General features: G+C 38.2%; 1 protein-coding gene across 1 annotated transcript; it reads left to right on the top strand.

The window, feature by feature from the left end:
- Nucleotides 1-284: 284 nt before the first annotated feature.
- On the top strand, nucleotides 285-12,252 carry LOC128691848 (tyramine receptor Ser-2). Its single transcript, XM_070080901.1, has 6 exons — nucleotides 285-716; nucleotides 3,678-3,807; nucleotides 4,332-4,470; nucleotides 8,354-8,674; nucleotides 9,473-9,713; nucleotides 11,620-12,252. The coding sequence occupies exons 1-6, from the start codon at nucleotides 510-512 to the stop codon at nucleotides 11,776-11,778; spliced, it is 1,197 nt and encodes a 398-aa protein (XP_069937002.1). The 5' UTR covers nucleotides 285-509; the 3' UTR covers nucleotides 11,779-12,252.
- The last annotated feature ends 11,743 nt before the right edge of the window (nucleotides 12,253-23,995 follow it).

Genomic DNA, 23,995 nt, shown 5'->3' on the forward strand with positions numbered 1-23,995 from the left:
AAAAAAGGACACCAGCAATCCTACCATCATGTAAAACAATTACAGGCTTTCGTTTTACACTCACTTGGCAGGACGGTAGTACCTCCCTGGGCGGTTGCTGTCTACCAACCTACTACCTATATATATATATATATATATATATATATATATATATATATAATATATATATATATATATATATATATATATATGGGGAGGTTTTCAGCCAAAACTTGCCAACTAGGCTTATTTGGCAAAGACTATTTTTCCAAACAAGCCAAGATTATACTTTTTTGCTATATTCAGTAATAGTGCTTGCCAAAAGAGTTAATGGAGGAGAGTGAATGCCGTCTGCACACACTGTTCACTCAGATATAAATTTCTGGCTATGGGACTGGAGAAATGAACCCAGCCAGCTTACAATGAAGGATTAGTGAAGTGGCACTGAGAGGACAGAGTGAGGTGAGAGAATAGAAAAGTAGCAGTAAGAAGAAGTAGTGGAGTACAACAACCCCACCACCACCCCCACCATGACTGACAACGTCAGCTCCCCTTCGGTGGCAGCAGCGGCAGCAGCAGCAGTAGCTGGATCTTCGGCAGCGGCAGCAACGGCGGCAGCATCGTCTACATCATCAGCATCGTCTTCAGCTGGATCTGAACCATCTGTCAACCAGAAGCTCTTCCTGGTGGTCAGCGTTGCCCTTGCCACAGTCTGCTTCTTCACCAACATTGTCCAGGTTAGACATGTTCTTTCTTCCCTAAATACACACACGCGCATGCATGCACTCACGTGCACACCACATGCAACCACAATTAGGTGAGTACACATGTGCACACATGGCGATATTAAGCTCACAAACAGTTAAATGGAGAAGACCTGAGATTAACCACTACCTCAAAACAGTTTCCAGAGGAACAAATACAATATCATCAGCATCAAAGACTAAGATTACAAAAATAAGAGTAGCCTTCAGGAATCTGGACCAACCAATTCAAAACCATTTATACGTAAAACGTGGAAGCCGTTCTTGAGAATGCAGTGTTGTTATTAATTAAATCCACACACAGGAGGCCTGGTCACAGACCGGGCCGCGGGGGCGTTGCACCCCCCGAAACTCTCTCCAGGTCTCCAGGTAAACACACACACCTAGTAAAACCAAACAAAACTTGAGACAGTACATAGGAGTGCATCAAGACAGGTAGGTGCCTGAGATGAGGGAATAAGCTATATACAAAGATTGCACTAGATAAACCTTATATCACTGTTATAATTACAAAGTACAAATTAGTAACCACACAACCCCACCACACACACACACATACACACAAACCCATCACACAAATCCCTCCCACCACACACAAACACCCACCCGCTACACCCCCAACACACAAATCCTACACCCCCCACACACACAACTACCCCCTACACCCCCCACATACACAACCACCCCCTACACCCCCACACATACACACAGCCACACCCTACACCCCCACACACACACAACCAACCCCTACAACCCCTCCACACACACACACACACTTGACATATATTTGAAAGTCAGACTTAAACCTACTAAACTGTCTCACAAATCATAAGAAAAACATCCTATACTTCCATTTTGACTCAAAACTGTGTCCACTTAATGTTTGAAAATTTTGAGATTCTCACTGAATTTTCTGAGCCATTGCTTCACCTGTACAGTACATGTTAAATAAAAATAATAATACTGATAGTAACAACTGCTGAATTTTCCCACTAAAACATCTAACTTCTTCCATCACCAATGATCAAGCTTAACATCCAGCATAGCTAATCTCTCCTGAACAACAAAGCTAATTCAGCTTTTCACAACAGCTAACCCATCCCTCTAATAAACCTCAGCTAATCCATGTCTTCCTTATAGCCAACTAAACACACAACCCTCAAATTAGCTTTAAATATCCATTCTAGCTACCCATTCACCCCAGTGCTTCTTGTTTTTTTGTGTTTTAATTTTAACCCGTAAATGGTCCAAGCAGATATACGTTCATATGCGTAGTGCTCCAAAAGTAGATCTGTTTTTTTTACACATTTTCAAATGTAAAAAAAAAGATCTACTTTTTTTATATACTTTCAAATGTTGAAAAAACGTATATATACGTTTGGACCATTTACGGGTTAAATACTGTGAGCCTATGTGGGCCTTTTGCTCATTAGGTTGAGTTATTGAACTCAGTGGTGGGAATTATCCGTTTAATTTATATCAGTTGTGATAACGTCACATCTACAAGAGCACGAGCTGTATGATACACAGTAAGTCGGTGTGTCCCTACTGCCTCTCAGATATTAAATGAGGAAAAACTGGCCTTTTGCAAGTCAGGTTGAGTTATTTCACTAGTGGGAATTACCAGTTTAATTTATATCAGTTGTGATAGTTTCACATTTAGAAGAGCATGGCATGAGCTGTATAGTAGGCTGGTGTTATGCAGGATACTGCAGTGTTGTAATAAATTTGTAATGTGGAGTGTTTGTAGTGTTAATGCTTAATTGGACGATAGGTGGACAGCCTTCGCTGTCTGGCTATTAGTGTTAATGCTTAATTGGACGTGAATTGAACGACAGGTGGACAGCCTTCGCTGTCTGGCTATTAGTGTTAATGCTTAATTGGACACTAATTGAACGATAGGTGGACAGCCTTCGCTGTCTGGCTATTAGTGTTAATGCTTAATTGGACGTGAATTGAACGACAGGTGGACAGCCTTCGCTGTCTGGCTATTAGTGTTAATGCTTAATTGGACGCAAATTGAACGATAGGTGGACAGCCATCGCTGTCTGGCTATTAGTGTTAATGCTTAATTGGACGCAAATTGAACGATAGGTGGACAGCCTTCGCTGTCTGGCTATTAGTGTTAATGCTTAATTGGACGCAAATTGAACGACAGGTGGACAGCCTTCGCTGTCTGGCTATTATGCAGCCTTTGAAAACTAGCTGGTGTGCATGCTGCCTCTCAATTTCTTAGTGTTTGAGGGAAAAATTGGCTAATTTACCTCATTATGTTCTTCTTTTGTTCAGACACTTTGAGCGAGTTTTCTTCAGGTAGGGTCGCCCCAGCCTACTGCTGGTATTGCATGCATCACGGGAAAAATCACAGACACAAAACTTTGTCATATGGTCACTGACACCATTAGCTGTGTTGGTAGCATGACAATAAGCAACCACTGACACATGATACAAGACACTGTCCAATGACAGTTGTGCTATAACCACTGGCTTTATGATGGGCCATGACTGATTTATTATTAGCCTGCTGGTCATACTAAGTGGTTAGAATGCCTACAATGGATACAGTGTATGGCTACTTAAGCTTCCCTGCTGGAATATTGGTGAACATTTAATTTCATATTTTGTTAAGTTGGTTTTTCCCAGCTAACTCATTTAAAAACCTGAGATCCCTGATACCTTCATCACTGCTAACTTATTCCTTTATTACTACTAGTACTAGGTTCCTTCACCATAGCTAGCATGTTCCTCCACCACAAACTTAGAGTAATTAACCACAAGCAACCCCAAACAAACTAGTCTATCACTCAACCCTAATTAAACCCATAAATTACTGCAGCTAACCTGTTCCTCCATCAGTGCTAACCTATCCCAATACAGCAGTTAACCTGCTGTTCTACCACAGCTAACCCAAGGTTCCGTGTCTCGTGGGTGCAGGTGGCAGTGTTTGCACGCCCGTCGGCCATCCGCTGGGTGAAGAGTGTGTTGCTGCTGTCTCAGGCCCTCAGTGGGTTGGTGGCTGCCTTTGTTGTTGCCTTTCCTATACACGTCATCTCTGCCAGGGGAGGTAAGCCACCTTCCTCTTCCTTTTGCTTCCCAACTCACAGCTACTTTCTCTCACTGTCAATCATTTATTTATAAGCATTAAATAATTTCCCACAAACCTCCCTAACACCCCCCCCCCATGCTACTAAAATTTAACAAACAGTGATATGTTTCTCCTTGGCACTAGCAAAGTTCTCTGCTATGTAGGACACTTGTTTAATTTAATGCTGAAGACAAATGTAAAATTCTGAGATTCTTAATAGAGCATTTTGAATTCTTAAAAGAGCATTTTGAAGTGCATGAACACTTGCACATGTCTGGACTTTGCCAATATGCAAGAATGTAATGTAATGTAATGTATTAACATATTTGAACAAGTGATGCTAGTAATCAGTCATGTATTTAATTCTTTATTTCAAACTCCCTGTACATAAAAAACACATAATCTGAAGGACCATGAGATGTATATGAAATCTGCACTCACATTATGAAATTTTCATTTCATTTATATACCAGTATGTGAGTATATGCGTGTGTGTATGGCAGGATCGGTGGTTGGAGAGGAGGGGTATGCAGCCTGCTACTTGGGCCACTCTGCTATCATCCTACTAACAGCACTCACCTCTCTTGGCACCTCTACACTCCTCCTCTTCCACCACTACATGAAGGTTAATGACCCACGCAGGTAAGTCATCCCCCACATCTACTCTACACACCTTGCTCTCCCATCCTGACACTAGACATCTGTCATAGTACATACACATCAGTACAAGTATGCACACAAAGACAACATTATGCCTGGCAATTATTTCCAAGCAACAGCACCAACACACAAACAAAGTTATCTTCATAAATTATTATTTTTTTTTCTTGCACCATTACCATCTTCCCTTCCCACTAGTACAAGCCACCACCACTATTAGCTTCTTCCCTTCCCACTAGTACAAGCCACCACCACTATTAGCTTCTTCCCTTCCCACTAGTACAAGCCACCACCACTATTAGCTTCTTCCCTTCCCACTAGTACAAGCCACCACCACTATTAGCTTCTTCCCTTCCCACTAGTACAAGCCACCACCACTATTATCTTCTTCCCTTCCCACTAGTACAAGCCACCACCACTATTAGCTTCTTCCCTTCCCACTAGTACAAGCCACCACCACTATTAGCTTCTTCCCTTCCCACTAGTACAAGCCACCACCACTATTAGCTTCTTCCCTTCCCACTAGTACAAGCCACCACCACTATTAGCTTCTTCCCTTCCCACTAGTACAAGCCACCACCACTATTAGCTTCTTCCCTTCCCACTAGTACAAGCCACCACCACTATTAGCTTCTTCCCTTCCCACTAGTACAAGCCACCACCACTATTAGCTTCTTCCCTTCCCACTAGTACAAGCCACCACCACTATTAGCTTCTTCCCTTCCCACTAGTACAAGACACCACCACTATTAGCTTCTTCCCTTCCCACTAGTACAAGCCACCACCACTATTAGCTTCTTCCCTTCCCACTAGTACAAGCCACCACCACTATTAGCTTCTTCCCTTCCCACTAGTACAAGCCACCACCACTATTAGCTTCTTCCCTTCCCACTAGTACAAGCCACCACCACTATTAGCTTCTTCCCTTCCCACTAGTACAAGCCACCACCACTATTAGCTTCTTCCCTTCCCACTAGTACAAGCCACCACCACTATTAGCTTCTTCCCTTCCCACTAGTACAAGCCACCACCACTATTAGCTTCTTCCCTTCCCACTAGTACAAGCCACCACCACTATTAGCTTCTTCCCTTCCCACTAGTACAAGCCACCACCACTATTAGCTTCTTCCCTTCCCACTAGTACAAGCCACCACCATTATTAGCTTCTTCCCTTCCCACTAGTACAAGCCACCACCACTATTAGCTTCTTCCCTTCCCACTAGTACAAGCCACCACCACTATTAGCTTCTTCCCTTCCCACTAGTACAAGCCACCACCACTATTAGCTTCTTCCCTTCCCACTAGTACAAGCCACCACCACTATTAGCTTCTTCCCTTCTCACTAGTACAAGCCACCACCACTATTAGCTTCTTCCCTTCCCACTAGTACAAGCCACCACCACTATTAGCTTCTTCCCTTCCCACTAGTACAAGCCACCACCACTATTAGCTTCTTCCCTTCCCACTAGTACAAGCCACCACCACTATTAGCTTCTTCCCTTCCCACTAGTACAAGCCACCACCACTATTAGCTTCTTCCCTTCCCACTAGTACAAGCCACCACCACTATTAGCTTCTTCCCTTCCCACTAGTACAAGCCACCACCATTATTAGCTTCTTCCCTTCCCACTAGTACAAGCCACCACCACTATTAGCTTCTTCCCTTCCCACTAGTACAAGCCACCACCACTATTAGCTTCTTCCCTTCCCACTAGTACAAGCCACCACCACTATTAGCTTCTTCCCTTCCCACTAGTACAAGCCACCACCACTATTAGCTTCTTCCCTTCTCACTAGTACAAGCCACCACCACTATTAGCTTCTTCCCTTCCCACTAGTACAAGCCACCACCACTATTAGCTTCTTCCCTTCCCACTAGTACAAGCCACCACCACTATTAGCTTCTTCCCTTCCCACTAGTACAAGCCACCACCACTATTAGCTTCTTCCCTTCCCACTAGTACAAGCCACCACCACTATTAGCTTCTTCCCTTCCCACTAGTACAAGCCACCACCACCACAACTGCCTTCTTTCCTCCCACCAGTACAAGCCACCACCACAACTGCCTTCTTTCCTCCCACCAGTACAAGCCACCACCACCACTGCCTTCTTCCCTCCCACCACTGCCTTCTTCCCTCCCACCAGTACAAGCCACCACCACTGCCTTCTTCCCTCCCACCACTGCCTTCTTCCCTCCCACCAGTACAAGCCACCACCACTGCCTTCTTCCCTCCCACCAGTACAAGCCACCACCACTGCCTTCTTCCCTCCCACCAGTACAAGCCACCACCACTACCTTCTTCCCTCCCACCAGTACAAGCCACCACCACTATTACCGTCCTCCCTCCTAACAGAAGCAATTATTGTTATCAATGACATGTGCTTTTTTTTAAAGAACTGGAAGCAATAAATGCAGAATGATGGATAAATTATATTTAGTTGAATGGGAGTTAATCATATTCAACTGAAGAAGTGAAGATTATCATTCCTTGGATCAAGAGCACTTCACTTGCATCAACGCACCTCTTCTCAAATGATCAAACCAAATGTATTCCAAGACTGAATTACCAAAAAAAAGAGAGGGTAGGAATTCTGGTTGGGTGGGTGTGGAGTGAGAGAAGGAGAGGAGAGGGAGAGTAAGTGCAGTGGAAGGTGGGTACACCAGCTGGTGACTATTGATCCAGACTTACCTTTTGCTAGCCTTGCCTCCTACCTGCACAACAACAACAACCACAACCATCCTCCACCTTAATTTACCAACACCATAATTATAATGTAATATTTCCATTTCACTCTGTTATCATACGTCAAAGACTTCTGAAAAAATTAGTTCAATAGCTAGTGCACTCAGCTCACACACTGAGGTCTGGGGATTGATCCCCTGGTACAGCTGGAAAACATTAGTGTGTGTTTCTATAAGTCACATCTTGTCCCTGTTCACCCATCAGTAAAATGGGTACCTGGGTGTTGTTATTATTACTATTTTTTAACACATTGGCTGTCTCCCACTGAGGTAGGGTAACTCAAAAATGGAATACTTTCACCATCTTGTCCCTGTTCACCCATCAGTAAAATGGGTACCTGGGTGTTAGATGACTGGTGTGGGTCGCATCCTGAGACAAAACTGACTTAATCTGCCCAAAATGCTGTGCAAAACATGAGACTTTCTATATAGTGGTAAGTCATTGATGTCAGCTATGGTCTGTATACCTTGTACATGTACTGGTAGAAATAAAGATATTTTTATTATGGTCGTGCATTTTACTGGAACTTTTATACAGTACAGTTCATATATAACATTTTTCACTGTAGTTCATGTGAAGTAACTATATGAACACATGAAAGTACTGTACTGCATTACTGCAGTTATGAGCTAAACAGTGATTCCTTGCAGTCTGGAGGGACATCTGAAGTGTAGTATCGGCACACCTCTGGCAAGACTGATGACATGAATGATGGTGAAAGTATTCTATTTTTGAGTTACCCTACCTCAGTGGGAGACAGCCAATGTGTTAAAAAACAGTAATAATAATAATAATAAATTATTAACATTACCATTTTAAAAAATTACATTGTATTGTAAGTGGGTAAATAGTATTTTTTTTATTTTTTTTAATGTTTTTTTTATCATTTGAGCCTTTGACACATTAGTTTAATTCCTTGGTACAATATTCATTTTATCCACACACATATTAAATAACAAAAAGAAAAGGCACAATACCGTGACTGGAACGATACACAAATAACCCGCACATAGAAGAGAGGAGCTTAGTCATATTATATTGGAAGAACCCCTACTTTAACATGATACATATAATCATAACTTCAGAGAAATTATGAGAAACCTGATATACTGTATTTCAGGTTCATGACAGCTGGCAGCAATGTGGCTGGATGGAGTGTGGGTGTGGGAGCTGTGTGGCTTGTAGCTGTGGTGGTATCAGTGCTGCCTTATGCTGGATGGAACTCTTGGGAAGTTCATGATGCACGTTGCCATTTGTCAACACTGTGGCCACTCTCCTTCACGGCATTCCTCACGTTCTTAGTGGGCGGCCACGTTGCTGCAGCACTTCTTATGTGGGCCTCCACCCGTGCCACTCAGCTCAAAGCCATGGCTACCCACAGAGCAACTGCACCTCCGGTCAATTGCCCTGATGCAGAAGAAGCTCCAATTGCAAATCATGTGTAAGTGTAATCTTGTTCTAATGCTGCACGAAGCACAGTACAGATGCTCCTCGCTTTATGATGGTTCAACTTGTGATATCTAGACTCTACGCTGGTGCAGTAGGGGCCGAACGTTCCAAAAATTTTGGAAAGATTTTACATCCTTTACACAATGAGCATAAACTTGTATCCATTTATTTACTTTTCAATACTGGTATTAGTTACAGTAATTATTTTTTATTTACTTATTCAGTGACTGTAGTTATTTATCATATACAGCTTCTCCTCTCTTACTGACGTACTCATTTGCCAACAACTCGGACTTATGACGGGCTCTCTGACCAGCATGCATACCTAAATAGTGTATATTAGAGCTGATTTCCTCTATTCTGTTTATTACCATATACAGTACACTACTGTATGAACATTTACAAATGTACTAAAAATGTTATAAATGGTGCATAGGTGACATTAAAACAATATCAAAGATGTTGACACAAACCCACTACATTATAGTATGCTCCTCACTTAGCGATGAATTCGTTTACCGATGTGGTCTTAAGAACAGAACTCCATCGTTAAGTGAGGAGAGGCTGTATTCACATTCGAATTACAATATTTTCAACTTATGATGAGATCATTGGAGCATAACTCCATCGTAAGTCAAGAAGTACCTACTGTATGTTACTCAGTACTGTACTGCAATAAATGTGCTAATTCTCGGTATGGTACACCGAGCTTTGTGATAAGCAGTTTTCATAATGCTTCGGTCCTCTTTCCTGCTTGTTCATGAAGTCATCATTATCAATGTTATTGCAGGCAAGGAATATACAACAACAGCAGTGACAGCGTGCGTGTGGGTGGTTGGTTGGTAAGTGTAGGCTCCTTGGTACCCATGTTAGCTCATGTGGTGGTAGCATCCTCTTGTGCTGCCTCATCCCAGTGTCAGGCCAGTCCTACCCACTACCATGAGGAGGCTGCAGCACTACCCTGGTCTTCACTGCTACTGGCTGCTGCTGCTGTCACCAATCCTCTTCTCTATGTCTTCACTGACGACCAGGTAAACTTCAACAATGACCAACATGACAAAAACTGTTACAAAAAAATACTACCTTCGTTGATCTGATATACAGGAATTTGCTGACAAAAACCGAACTGTTTATTAATTAGTAATTTTTTGCTCCGAGTGTTTTATCCATTTTTCTCTAAAGGCGTTTTCTAGTGTTTTTCAGCAACAATTGTCAAAATACACATCCTTAAATATTGGCACAAAGTGAGGCATTTTCATTTGCTTTCTGGTTTACTTAATTGTAGTGAAATTCAAAAGTTTTTGCAGAGGATTAAGCATGGTTATAATTACTGTATTTAACCCTTTGACTGTTTTGGTCATATACACACGTCTTACGAGCCACCTTTCCTGATGTATATTTATACTCATAAATTCTAGCGGCTTCAAATCAAGCAGGAGAAAGCTGGTAGGCCCACATGAGAGAATATGTCTGTGTGGTCAGTGTGCACCATGTAAAAAAAATCCTGCAGCACACAGTGCATAATGAGAAAAAAAAACTGACTTTTTTTTAATTAAAATGCCGACTTTGTGGTCTATTATCGTATAGTATTTATGGTTGTATTCTCGTTTTCTTGGTCTCATTTGATAGAATGGGAAACATATTATAGAAATAGAGGTGATCTTGATGGGTTTTAATATGAAAAGAACCTTGAAATGGAGCTTAAAATAGGGGAAATATTTGATTATTACCGATGTTCAAAAGTAAACAAATGATGTCATTGTCCAATAAATGTCCAACTAGTCATTCTAATATGCAGTCATGAATGGGTTGATGTTATTTATACAATTACAATATTGAAATAGTCTGCATAACAGTAAATCTTCTATGTTTTGTTTGAATAAAATTTCAAAATAAAAAGCAAGAGTAATATCAGAGGGGCCTGGAGACATGACTGATGAACAAAGAAAATGTTATTTTAGAGCCAGGAATGTCTGCATTGTTCATTCTGGACCTTATTTTGAAATTGTCATATTTTTTTAATTTTCATGAAATTGGCCAAATTGCAAATTTCTGACCACGTTATTGGGTAGTTGAAATCGGTAAATGGGCAGTTTCTTGTACTCAATCGTTAGAAAAAATGGAGTTCTAAAGAAATAGCTATGAGTTTGGTTGACTGGAACAATGGAATTAGCCGAAAATAGGGCTCAAAGTGGGCGAAATTGCAAATTCTTAAATATCGCCGAGGTTGCTAACTTCACGAGAGCGTAACTCCGTCAGTTTTCCATCAAATTTCGTTATTTTGGTGTCATTACAACTGAGAAAAGATTCTCTATCATTTCATAAGAAAAAATTTCTTTTTTTTTTTTTAAATTTTGCAACACCAGGAGACACCAATGGGTTAATATTGCTATAGTGTCCATGAGCCTCTGATTCACAATTTTGACTGGATCAATCAGTAGGTATACTCTGGGTTATTCATGCACACTGATTAGCCTTTAATTAAAGCAGGAATAACTTACACTGTGTACTTTTAATAACCAGGATTGCCATACAATTTTTCTTTAAGTGCATTGCAGTTATGCATTTTCTACATTCTTATTTGTGCATACGTACATTGTATGCTTCAGTATTTCAAAATAAAAACCAACGACTAGGGGGCAAATTTACACCATCTCCAGGAATGCAAACTTTACTGTGTGTTCAAGTGTTCAATTAGTTGGCTAGTTAGCCATCATCAGTGGTAAGCCTGGCTAGAACTTACTACAAAAATACAATATATGTATCAGATTTAAGTGTGTTTCATATGTTCCATATTGCTGTGACTGTTATGTATAGACGTCATACATTAAACAGTCACAATACAATACTGTAGATGCATTTACAATTTGTTGTTTTCAATAATTTACAACTAATTTTGATGTAATGAAAATGATTTTCAAGGGTATTCTCTTTCAGGTGTCCTCTTCAACACTGTTGTTACTGTCAAGAGTGTGTTGCTGGTGGTGCGAGCGCCGTAAACAACGCTTGGTGCCACGTCACCAGGAGCCGCACGACGCCGAGACTAATGTTTACGTAACCAACGATACAGACCACCTGGTGTCTGACAACACTTAAGGCTTGTGATGATTCTCATCGTAAAACATTACAAATGTTCTTTTTTCACCCATGTCAGGTTTAAGCAAACCCAGATTCAACAAAATAGCTTACCTGCCATTAGTGGCTCTGAAATATAATAATAATTTAATTAACTTAAGATTCTGAGGAAGCAATCTGCAATACAATATTAGCCAAATATACTCCTAAAAAAATATATTTTGAAAAAATAATAAAAATGATACTACTGATAAATAAAGACAATATAAATTGAAGACATACAACTTAATCAGAAAACTAAAGTTCATGGGATTTGGTCATTTACTAACAATTACTACTTTTGGCATATTGCAGTCTTACCATGCAAAACATTTAGTTTATTCTTACACAAACTGAATTCTAAACCTTCATCAAATAATTAAAATGACCTGTAATAGTTTAACGAACATTTGTAAATGCTAAGTAACAACCCACATGGAGACAAATGCACAAAATAAAACTGATGTGCATATTTTAACCTCCCTCTTGCCCAATTGTATCTGCTGAGGACTCCCTCTACTAGAGGTTGAAATATTTGAATCAGCTCTATTTCTGTTTCTGTCTCCATGTGGGTTATTACCATTAGAGTAACTTATTCATTGACTTTTATTTTAAATGCATCACTAGGAAATATCACATTTAAAAATATACTACTCAACATGTTTTGCATTTCACAAAATACATATGTATGTACCAATACATACAGTGTACCTACATGGGACTACCTGTTTGTAGCTACAGGTGCAAAGTATGCTCATGTCGTTCCTACTAAAATGTTTATATAATATTACTACTAGTACCTCCTCATGGATCCCATTCCAGTGCTATACCACTTTGTCAGTACAGTATAGCACTGTTTCAGTAATGTTGCTTCTTGTTGTCACTGACGGTGCTGAGAAATCATTATTTTATCGTATCCTTTTTTTGGTTCTGTAATTCCAATAGTGAACAGATGGGATATACTGTACAAAAATGTGATCAAAATTAAACTGTCAGCTGGTTAGCAGTTATTTGCTTAGCATGTGTTCATCCATTTTTCTCCAATGGCTTTTTTCCAGAATTTTCATAGGCAAGGCCTATAGGTCAAAGGGACATCACCGTCACCTTTTTTTTGAACAATGGATTGCTATAATGAGTACTATTTTACATTGAAATCTTAAATTTCCAAGAGTGGAACCTAGCTCTTCAGAACACACTTAAAATACATGGTGCTATACCTTTTCCCTATTTTTTTTTTCTTGCTAACTTCCAGCAGTAACTTCTGAACTTCCTCTTTTGATATTCCCATGTTCTCCCACGTAATCACAGTCTAGACCTTCTCCAACTTGGTGATTATTTTTTTTTACACACTTGAACAAAAGACTTAGTTCTGTCTTGCTCTTTTCCTCTTTCTTTTTCAAAGGTTCTGTCCTTGACACTATTTTTAATAAATGTTGGACAACACTATATATCCTGATTATTCATGTTTCTTTCAGTTGTTTCTCTGCAATACTGGCTTAGATCTTTCTGATAATTTTTTTCAAACCTGTAATTTTCTTTTCTCCCCCAGGTTATATTTAGCAACATGTTACTTTTAATACACAAATAACCCACTCATAGGAGAAAGAAACTTATAGGTTTCTGTCTCCTATGTGCATTGTTCCAATCATGGTATTATGCCTTTTTGTATTTTATTTCCAATATGACTGCAGATTCTGAGTTCAGATTGTTTATGTTGAGATTTCTTGTTATTTTCTTGTATATACTGGTTCATTTATGCATTGACAGTGTATTACCCTCTCTCGTTACTTCTTTACTGTGCCAATCCATAAAAATTATTAAATTCAGTAATCTGGTTGACCATTTGTCTACCATTCCAGCCTCATAGTTGAAATTCCTCATTACAAAGATCTTGACCTTCTCACCATTGCTTTGTGTTGAAAAAAACATTAGCATATTACACAGTTCGTCAATTATCTTGTCAAATTCTTCTCTGCTCAAGTTCTTAATAGGTGGATTGTATGTATATATATTGCTCCTGTAGCAGGTACTGTATATGACAGGTTATTCTAATTAAGTATCTCAAATAGACCTGCAGTATATAATGAAAAAATCTGACTTTGAACAGTCACTATATAAGTCATGTGGAATGCCTCAATTAGGCACATCTATTAAATAACCAAAGCCCACGCACTCATTCATAACCCCTCCCCTAGATGTGACACCCACTCTTATAAATATCTGCATGCAACTAAATTCATATGCATACATATATATGAAAAATAACCACTGTGAAAAAATCAGCAAATTTCCAAACACTTTTGTCATTTCTCACATTATCAAGGAACTGTTCCTTGATAATATGAGAAACCATGAAAGTGCTTGGAAATTCATTATTTTTTCACAGTGGTTATTTTGCATATTGTGATATCACCTGTTTACTGTGATCTTATTGCATACATATATATACATGTTCTCCCCTCACCTTCCAATGCATCCATATCGTCCTTCCACCCCGCCCAACATACCCTCACACCCCTTATAATACACACCCCTTCCTACAACCACACCCCCATCCCTCCCCCAACACACACACCTACACCCACTCCCATACCCATACCAACAAATTATATATCAAAACAATAATTGTACACTGAAACTGCAACAAACTTCATAACTTCCCTGGATAATTGTTTCATGTAATATACAGTGGAACCTCAAAAATCCAACTTAATCCGTTCCAGGAGCTAGTTCTAAATTTGAAAAGTCTGAAATTCGAAGCAATATTTCCCATAAGAAATAATGGAAATACAATTAATCCGTTCGAGAAACCCAAAAATATTCACACAAAAAATACATTTTATAGAGATTAATTACAGTTTTACATACAACAAATACTATAGTTTTTAATTACATATAGTAATACATATAAAATAACATTTTTACTTACCTTTATTGAAGATTGGTGATGGCATCTGGAAGATAGGGAGGAGGAGAGAGGGAGTTGGGGTTAGTGTTTGGAAGGAGAATCCCCCTCCATGAGGACTTCAGGTAAAGCTCTCTCTGGGGTTACTTCCCTTCTCTGTCTTTTAATGCCACTAGGACCAGCTTGAGAGTCACTGGACCCCTGTCTCACAAAATAACTGTCCACAGTCCTCTGTTTCTGGTGCCTCTTTAACATTTCCCTAAAATGGAACATGGTTCTGTCACTGAACTTGTTGCAAAGATGGCTTGTTTCAGCTTGCTCAGGGTGGTAATTCTGCACAAACATTTGGACATCATTCCACTTGGCACAAATCTCCTTAATCTTTGAAGAAGGCACCTCATCCACTCCCTCTTCCTCCTCCTCTGAAGCAAGTTCCTCAGCTGTGGTCTGATACTGCTCCAGATGAAGCTCTTGCAGCTCTTCAGTGGTTAGCTCTTCCCTGTGGTCCTCCACCAACTCTTCCACATCCTCACCACTCACCTCCAACCCCACTCTTTGAAAATTTGTCTTGTGACCCATGCCTTATGATTAGCTTTCCACAAGACACATAACTTGTTCTTAAAGACATTGTTTTTCTTAAACACTCTGGGGTTTTCTGAATGATACACAAATAAAGGCTTCACTTTAAAATCACCACTAGCACTAGCACAGAATAAAAGAGTAAGCCTGTCTTTCATAGGCTTGTGTCCTGTCAGTGCCTTTTCCTCCTGTGTGATGAAGGTCCTTTTTGGCATTTTCTTCCAAAACAAGCCTGTTACGTCACAATTAAACACTTGTTCAGGTTTGAATTCTTCACTGTCTATGTACCCCTTAAACTCCTGTACAAACTTCTCAGCCGCCCGTTTGTCTGAACTGGCTGCCTCACCATGTCTTACAACATTGTGTATGCCACTACGCTTCTTAAATCTGTCAAACCAGCCTCTGCTGGCCTTAAATTCACTATCAGCACTGGTTCCAGGAGTTTTCTGTACCATATCGGCATGCAACTTCCTTGCCTTTTCGCAAATAATCGTCTCTGAAACACTATCACCTGCAATCTCTTTATCCTTGATCCACACCAGCAACAACTTCTCAACCTCTTCAACTATTTGTGGTCTCTTTTTGGTTAGCATATTAACACCTTTCGCAACATCAGCTTCCTTGATTTGTTCTTTCTTTGACAGGATAGAACCGATGGTCGACTTGTTTTTCCCATACATCCTGGCAAGCTCAACAAGTTTCACACCACTCTCATACTTCTGTATTTATTTCCTTCTTCACATCTATGGTGTTTCTCACTTTCTTTACCACAGGGGTACCACTAGCAAGTTTCTTTGGGCCCATGGCAGCTTATTTCACAGTCCCACAAGCACTAAACACAACGAAATAATCATAAAATGTGTGAATGAGAGAGCAGGTTAGTGTTCACTCAAGCATAAACAAAGCTAGACTGCTCACGGCACCTGTGCGGGGACGCGGACAGAGCGGGCCCATGGACATGTCCCGTACCCGGCGGTCCAAAAATAGGGGCACGTTCGATAATAGGGACACAGTTTGTCCAAAAAAATGGTCCTATTTTCGAAACGTTCAATATGTGATACGTTCGATTTTTGATGTTCCACTGTATGTGAAAATTTTTAAAGTCAGCATTTATAACAAACAAATCAGAATTATATACATATACATACAATATAGTACTGTATAAACCATATAAAAAAATATTTTAAGTCACTAAACACTAAATATTTGCATATTAAAAGTTTGTAACAGCTTTAAATGTTAATCAAGTGTTGTGTAATGGTGAGCTTATTGTGGTGAGCTTATTGTGGTTGGTATTATATTTGTGGGACAGTGCTCAAGCCATAGTGGTCATGGAGCTCGTAGAGAACGAGAGGTAATCAGGGTTCATCCCAGAAGAGGGTAGCTCAAATTCCTTGAATCTAGAGCCCTTTACAAGCATCAAGGCATCCCTATTTGAGACTGCAGTTGATATAGTATTATAAAAAAGAAGCACTAACTCCATATGCACTGTATGACAGCCTTCCACTAATACTGTACATAGTTGTAAAGTTCGGCACAATATCCAAGTACAGTACTGTAAGTCTCTGATGATTTAAGTGCTTTCTGCATTTTATCTTTTGAACAGCTGTTAAATATGTCAATTTATTTCAGAAGTAAATGACTGTAGGCAGTCCTGCCGGCACTATTGAAAACTGCAGATTGCTTCAGACGCAGATTGCTTCAGACGTATCGCAGCGCTGTATAGCCCTTGTGGCTTAGCGCTTCTTTTTAATTACAATAATAATAATTCAGACGTATCATAATATACTGCACAGAGGGAGAACATCAAAACTAATGGCAAAACATTTTGAAAACAGCTCAAATCAAGAACAAAATATAAATTAATCTTTTTTTGTGTTCACTCCAAACAATTTGGAATTTGTTTTCTATTGTAAAAAAAATGTGCAGTTTTGAAGTCTAACATTTATATTCTACAAAAGTGTTAAGAATTTTACTATATCTGCACAAAAAAGCAGATACAGATCCTCAAATCCAGCACAATCAAATGGGAAAATCCCTCAGAACAACTATTTTGAGAACTGTATTACAGCACAAATACAGTACAAAATACTATTGGAAGGTAAATCTTCATTGCCACGTACACCTGAGCATCAATTATCAGATAAATTTAATCCCATGTTTGCATAAGTGACAACAAAATTATTTTGGTACTGCATAGGCCATTCAGGAAACTAAACCTACGTAGAGCACCTAACATTAGTTACTCTCTTCAAAACAAAAGTCCTGCAAATCAGCTATGTTTCAGTCTTAAAGTTGCCGGATTTGATGGTTTGCACAGTAGTACCTGTCCATGTTAGAATGCTCAAATAAAAAAAATTAACCATTAAGAGGGACATAAGTTCCCCTGTCTTCTAATAACATGTTCATTTTTTCCACTATAATCTACCTTGTTCATAATTACTATCACATTTGCTTTGTCTGTTTCGTAAGGTGAAGTCCAGGATCTTTACTTAATTAATGGTATAACTTAACAAATGTTTGAGGACAACTGCAACGCACTTGTCCTCAAAGATTATTAGATGGGGGAACTTACGTGCCTCTTAAACCTTTCAAATTTGATACTACAAACATTATAAAGGTGCTTTAATCAGATACTGTTTCTACTGTATGTAAACTCATAATTAGAGCATACTGAATGCCAAAGCTAATCAGAAAAGGTAAAATATAAAGAATATGAAAAATAAACTATAGATTACGTCACTCACTATGGGCACATGATACTCTGAGCATATACTCTGTTCTTGTCAGGTTTATGAGAAAAATGTACAGTAGATCTGTATTACTCAGTGTAAATTACCTTCCAATATTGTAAGTTGGATTAGTCTTATTTGCCACCTAAATGCACATGGATAACTTGAAGTTTTGCACACTTTCCCTTCTTATGGAACATCATGAAATATGGTCATGAAAATTTTTGATAATGCTAGTTTTGTATTTTGCAACAAAACTAATATAGTAACTTGCCTAAGAATTTACATAATTATATTTCACCATGAACAGTGAAGGGAAATGCAAATCCTCAGTGGTTCAATACACATTTTGCTATTCATGTTCATACAGTTAATGTCCATCCTTAATATATATGCTTTATGCTACTAAAAGCATCATTCAAGTCTTGTGCATGTGTAAAAGTGAAATCGGAGTTGACCTAGAAGTCTATCTATCCAAAGTGTGTGTAAAGTTAGAAAGTGGCGGCAAATTTTACACTCTTATATAACACCAATCGTTAATAAGCCAAAATTAACTATGAATACCTTATATATTAACACAGATGATATTTTTTAGTATCAAAGGAATCTTCTGACTTCTGTAATTCCTCTGTAAAATATTGAACTGTATTTCCTAGTTACCCAAGCAGATCCAATTTATACATGCTCTGTAATGACATAAATAAACCCACAAGAAGAAACTGAAACAGAAGGCAAGAAAGGTTGTACATGAATGGTAAATAATGCCAAAAATATGAAAATTAGACACATGTGCAACTTCTGGGTATCTTTATTGTAGACGTTTCGCCACCCAGTGGCTTTATCAATGCAAATTCAAGGACATAATTGGAAGACAGTAGAAGACAGTAGAATTTGTACTGATAAAGCCACTGGATGGTGAAACATCTACAACAAAGATATCCAGATGTTGTACGTGTGTCTAATTTTCATCAGAAGGCAAGAAGATTACAGTATTGTATATTTCAGCATACCACTTCAACAGGTAGAGCAATAGAATCTCAGTAGTATGCCAAATATACTACCACATAGAGTACTCTCTCTTAATATTTGCTTTATTTTCTCCATGTGGGTTTGTTTCTGCCAGTAATCAGTGTTTATTACACTTTTGTGTATGCTTTGTAATACTGTATTTCACAAAGTAATGTAATAGAATAAGCTATTAAACACATTATATATATATTCTTGTACAGCACCAAAGTGTCAAACATTACCTCATTTTACTGTATCTAAGATCAGTCATTCAAAACTCAAAGTTTGTGTCAAATGTAGTGCTAGTTTATACAATGTCTAAATAACAAATGGAAGGGTAAACACTAAACACATCAAATAATATATTAATTTCATGATTTCTGGACTTATTTTTGTACAGCTACTGCAACAATAAATTTGCACTATTTGCTTGGAAAATGATTACTGCTTTATAAGTCAAGATTACAAGCTTTGTATTTAAAGCATGACTTATAAATATACATGCATGTTCTAAATAATAACCCACATGGAGACAGAAACTCAGGCGACTAATTGATCTGTATATTTCGACCCCCTTCTGGGATACTCTTCTGCAGATTCTGTTGAAGAGGATCCCAGATGGGGATCAAAATATACAGATCAATTAATCGCCTGAGTTTCTGTCTCCATGTGGATTATTATTGGCCACTGACAAGTGTTCATTACACTTTATTCATACATGCATGTATACACATTATTTGTACAAGCACACAAGAACAATGCCCTGCCACACAGTAAACTGACTACCGCACAAAAAAAGAACTTTAGACCATTATAACTGATCTTACACGATGTTACATCATTTCTATTGTATGTACAATGTTGATGTAGGCTTCTCATAACTTGTTCAAGTAGGAAGAAGGAAATATATTTAGCACTGTTTAGACTTCACTGTCATGTAAGTGTAATGAATGTTTGTTCAATGCAGTATGTGATGCAATCAAATTGCCATAAATAATACCTTCAACTGACTATTGATCTGTCAAAATCCATCCAGCGTGAAAACAATGGAAAAAATTTAAACTGACAAAATCCATGAAAGTGCAACATTAATAAATTTACTCCTCAACACAGCTACCGTATTTTCCGGCACATAAGGCATGCTTTTTTCCCCACAAACAATCTTGGAAAATCAGTCTGCACCTTATATGGTCAAGGTCAAGGGTAGGCTTTGTGTTACTCTTTAGCAATTGTTTACTAATGTTATGTTACAACTGCTTGCCAACGTCATCTCATAGGATTGTGAGCTGCCTTATGTGCCAGAAAATATGGTATGTAAAACTACTTTAAGAAAGTCTTAGTGTTAAGAAGTCAAGCACAGTGATATGATCAACAAGTGTAACACACTGATATAGGCAGTAGTAGCTTCTTAAATAGGTTGCATTAATATTTACTTTTTTTTGGTAATGTACACTCACACACACACACACACACACACATACATTAAAGGAATTAATTTAGAGAGCTGCAAAACCAGAAACAAAACTCTTCAGCTAAAAACTGAGAAATGAGTGATCCAACATTAAAACTTCTGAATCCAATTCTTTGGAGAAGCATAAAGTTCATTTTTGGTACTCTGACACTGGTATGGTCATTTAGTATGAAGGAATTCTGACAATGGAGTAAATTTTTGTTATTATTTTTTCAAAGTACAGTCACAGACAGAAATTCTTGGCCAATATCACATACACAGTGACAGTGAAAATGATAAGAAAGAGATAATGTCTCTTAAACAGAGAATAGTTTATGACAGAACAATGATTTCAGAGATGACAAGCGCTGTCTCAATCCTACAAGAAAAGTCAATAACAGTGACTCAGAGATCAGACAGGAAAAAGGGATAAACAGACTGCAGTTTCTTTGACATGATACTACACAGAAGATAAATAAAAACACTTAAAAGATAGACCAAAGTAGCAGGGAAGTTAAAGAATTAGTAAAGGAATATCTAAATATTGTAACAGAAAATAGTCTTAGTAAAAAACAATGAATTTAAATGGCCTAAAGTAAACAGCAGTGTTCAAATAGATGTTCTCTGAGGCCTGGCCCTGTTGACCACACACAAATGACCTCCCCATATATCTCAACTCATTTATGTCTCCATTATGTTAACTCTATTACAGATTAAAGACAATGAATAGAAGAGAAACTGATAAGGACTGGTAAAAATTATAAAATGGCGAGAGAAATTTAACCCAATAAATGTACAGTAATGAAAATAGGCAAAGGAACAAGGGGACTTAAAAAAATATATATTTTGGGAGAACACTTCTCAAAAATCAAAAACATTAAAATCTAGGAGTTAATATTATATATAATCTATCACTAGAAACTTGTGTAAGCCGAATCTTCTCAAAAATCAAAAACATTAAAATCTAGGAGTTAATATTATATATAATCTATCACTAGAAACTTGTGTAAGCCGAATAATGTTGGTGGCGTAAGCCAAGCAAGCTTCCAAGTATAAAGTAGAACCCAGGACCATATATAAAGAAACACCCACAGTAATTTAAATAAGACATATTTCACAGTTCTTTAGTATGCAGTATCATCAAGGAGTTCAAACCTGGCTGTACTATAAAACATTTCACCCATGAGCAGGTTTTTATCAAGCATGCTATGTACTTGGTACAGCTCACTCATGAGCGAAACTGTGCCAATAGAGACTTCCCTGCATTAAAAGGTCCAGTCACCACTTGCTAGCATTATGCCCATATTAATACAGAATTCAAACTTAAAAAAAAAAAAAATTGAAATATGAAACAAGGTTGGTAGTGGAGCTAAGAAAAAAATTAATGAAGAAAGATTAATAGAAATGGAGCTGACAAAGCTAGAAGACTGGAGAGAGAAAGAGAGAGAGAGAATTGCAACATGCAAAATGCTCAAACAGACATTATCAAGAGAAGGTGGGAAGGGGGAGGGTTTGAAATAAAATTCCCAAATGCTTCAGATACATTAAAGAAGCTTTTTAGTGTCAGACCAACAGAAAAATTAAACAGACTCGAGAGCAATACAGTTGAAGCCAAAAAATTCATGGCTTCAAACAATGATACAATATGATGAATCAGCATCACCTCAGCCAATTCAATGTTAAGAAGTGGGCCCACATGCTGAAGCTTAAAAATCAGAATTTGTCTTGTATTCAACTTTCTTCAAGCTTTTAATTTAGATGCCAGTAAATAATAATAAGGCATATCAGTCACACTTCTAATAACATGTACAGTACATCCAACAGTCTGCCCCTCAACCTTATATTCATGAAGTCTCAAAGAGTACTCTCAAAGTAGACTTCCTCATACCTCATAAACTTATTTTTTTTCTTGAGGCCTGTCATGCCTGTTACCAAACCTCAAGGATAATTTCATTGAAGACCATCCATCACTTACACCCAGTACTTAAAACTTCCATATTACAATTTCTAAAACAGTGTCTCCCATTTTAGCACTAAGCTTAAAGTCTCCATAAACAATTATTCTTACTTGACTCATAATTCCTTGATCATTCGCTTCTTACTTACCAGAATACTTCTCTTCTACACTATCACCTAAAGGAGAAGAAACACCAACTATTACAAATTTCTTACATCCCACTTTTATTCTAAGCTACTGAACTCTCTAAATATAAACATTTATAGCCTTTATTTTTTCCATACCCTCTCATTCAACATTACAACTACCATAGGTATCATAAGTATGCATAAGCATAGATAGATCCCACAGCAAACAAGACTACTCACCATAAACTATTGTTTTAAATATATAATACTGATACATACCTCAAGTCTCCTAGGCACTGATAAGGCAAAATTATAGAGGATTGAAAAGTCAACACTTTCCCACACCTGCTTAATCACGCTTGAGATTTTGGGGATAGAGGACACATCCATGCCACAAAGCATATGCTTAACGTGTTTCCAAATGTTCTCTATCAGAGAAGCCCAGTGAGTTTCCAATCATTAAAGTATAGAAAAAATCACAATAATTTTGCCAATTCTGTATGTCTTTGGCAGTATAGCAAAAGGCACCGTTTTTCATACAAAAGTTGACCTGGCATTTCTCGAATCTCTCGGGCAACTACAGTCTGCTAAAGGTGTACATATGGACATACATATTTAATACACCTACTGTACATCATACTAGCTTTAGTCTGCCTAAAATGCTCATGTAAAGGAATTTTCATAAAAATTACATAGAGATGTAATCCCAGAAAAGAATTACCACACTGTAATTCTTTGAAAAATGTTTTCACTCATTCTCTCAAACACATACAACCTAATTCTAACTCCTTCCTATTTAAACTTTCCCACTCCTCTAAACTTTGTTTTACTCCCTCACTCAGAGCAGTCTGGAATTTATTTCTAGAAAATGGTGTACACTACATACAATGTCTACATTGCTCATTACAATCCAAAAAATAAGCAAATGCCAAACAATAAAAATGGGAACTCCCTAATGATTGTAGAAGTTGTTCCAAATATGTACAATTACATAGCATGTACATTATATGTGGTAGAAGGCATGATTAGTTTAATATATTTATGCACCCTATACCCATCCTGTGGGCAGTAGTCAAAAGATTACACAGGTACATAATGGGTCCAGGGACTGGGCCAGAGAGTTTTGATAGCTGAACAAGTTACAGAAGGCCTGGGAAGAGCTTAGTTACACTTAATACTGCAAATGCAAAAGTGGCTGCCATAGCACTGTTGTCTATATGTTAATTTGCACGGCAATCGTGACTCGTGAAATCGTAATAACACGACTGCAAACAAACCAGTGTGTGAGCCAGTGGTTTATGCCCTGGCCTGGAGTTTTACAAGAACCACCTCTTCCACAGTTTGTAAGTCAATCAATCGATGCTTGAAACAAAACAATCAAGCTAATATTCATTTTCCTTTACACATTATACATCTCATCAAGCACTAATATATATTCAA

The sequence above is a fragment of the Cherax quadricarinatus genome, unplaced genomic scaffold (assembly GCF_038502225.1).
Source record: "Cherax quadricarinatus isolate ZL_2023a unplaced genomic scaffold, ASM3850222v1 Contig1216, whole genome shotgun sequence".
NCBI lineage: Eukaryota > Metazoa > Arthropoda > Malacostraca > Decapoda > Parastacidae > Cherax > Cherax quadricarinatus.

Coding starts and splice junctions, on each gene's coding strand:
- LOC128691848 (XM_070080901.1), top strand. CDS start 510: ATGACTGACAACGTCAGCTCCCCTTCGGTGGCAGCAGCGGCAGCAGCA. Junction 717..3,677: donor TCTTCACCAACATTGTCCAG/GTTAGACATGTT, acceptor TCGTGGGTGCAG/GTGGCAGTGTTTGCACGCCC. Junction 4,471..8,353: donor AAGGTTAATGACCCACGCAG/GTAAGTCATCCC, acceptor ACTGTATTTCAG/GTTCATGACAGCTGGCAGCA.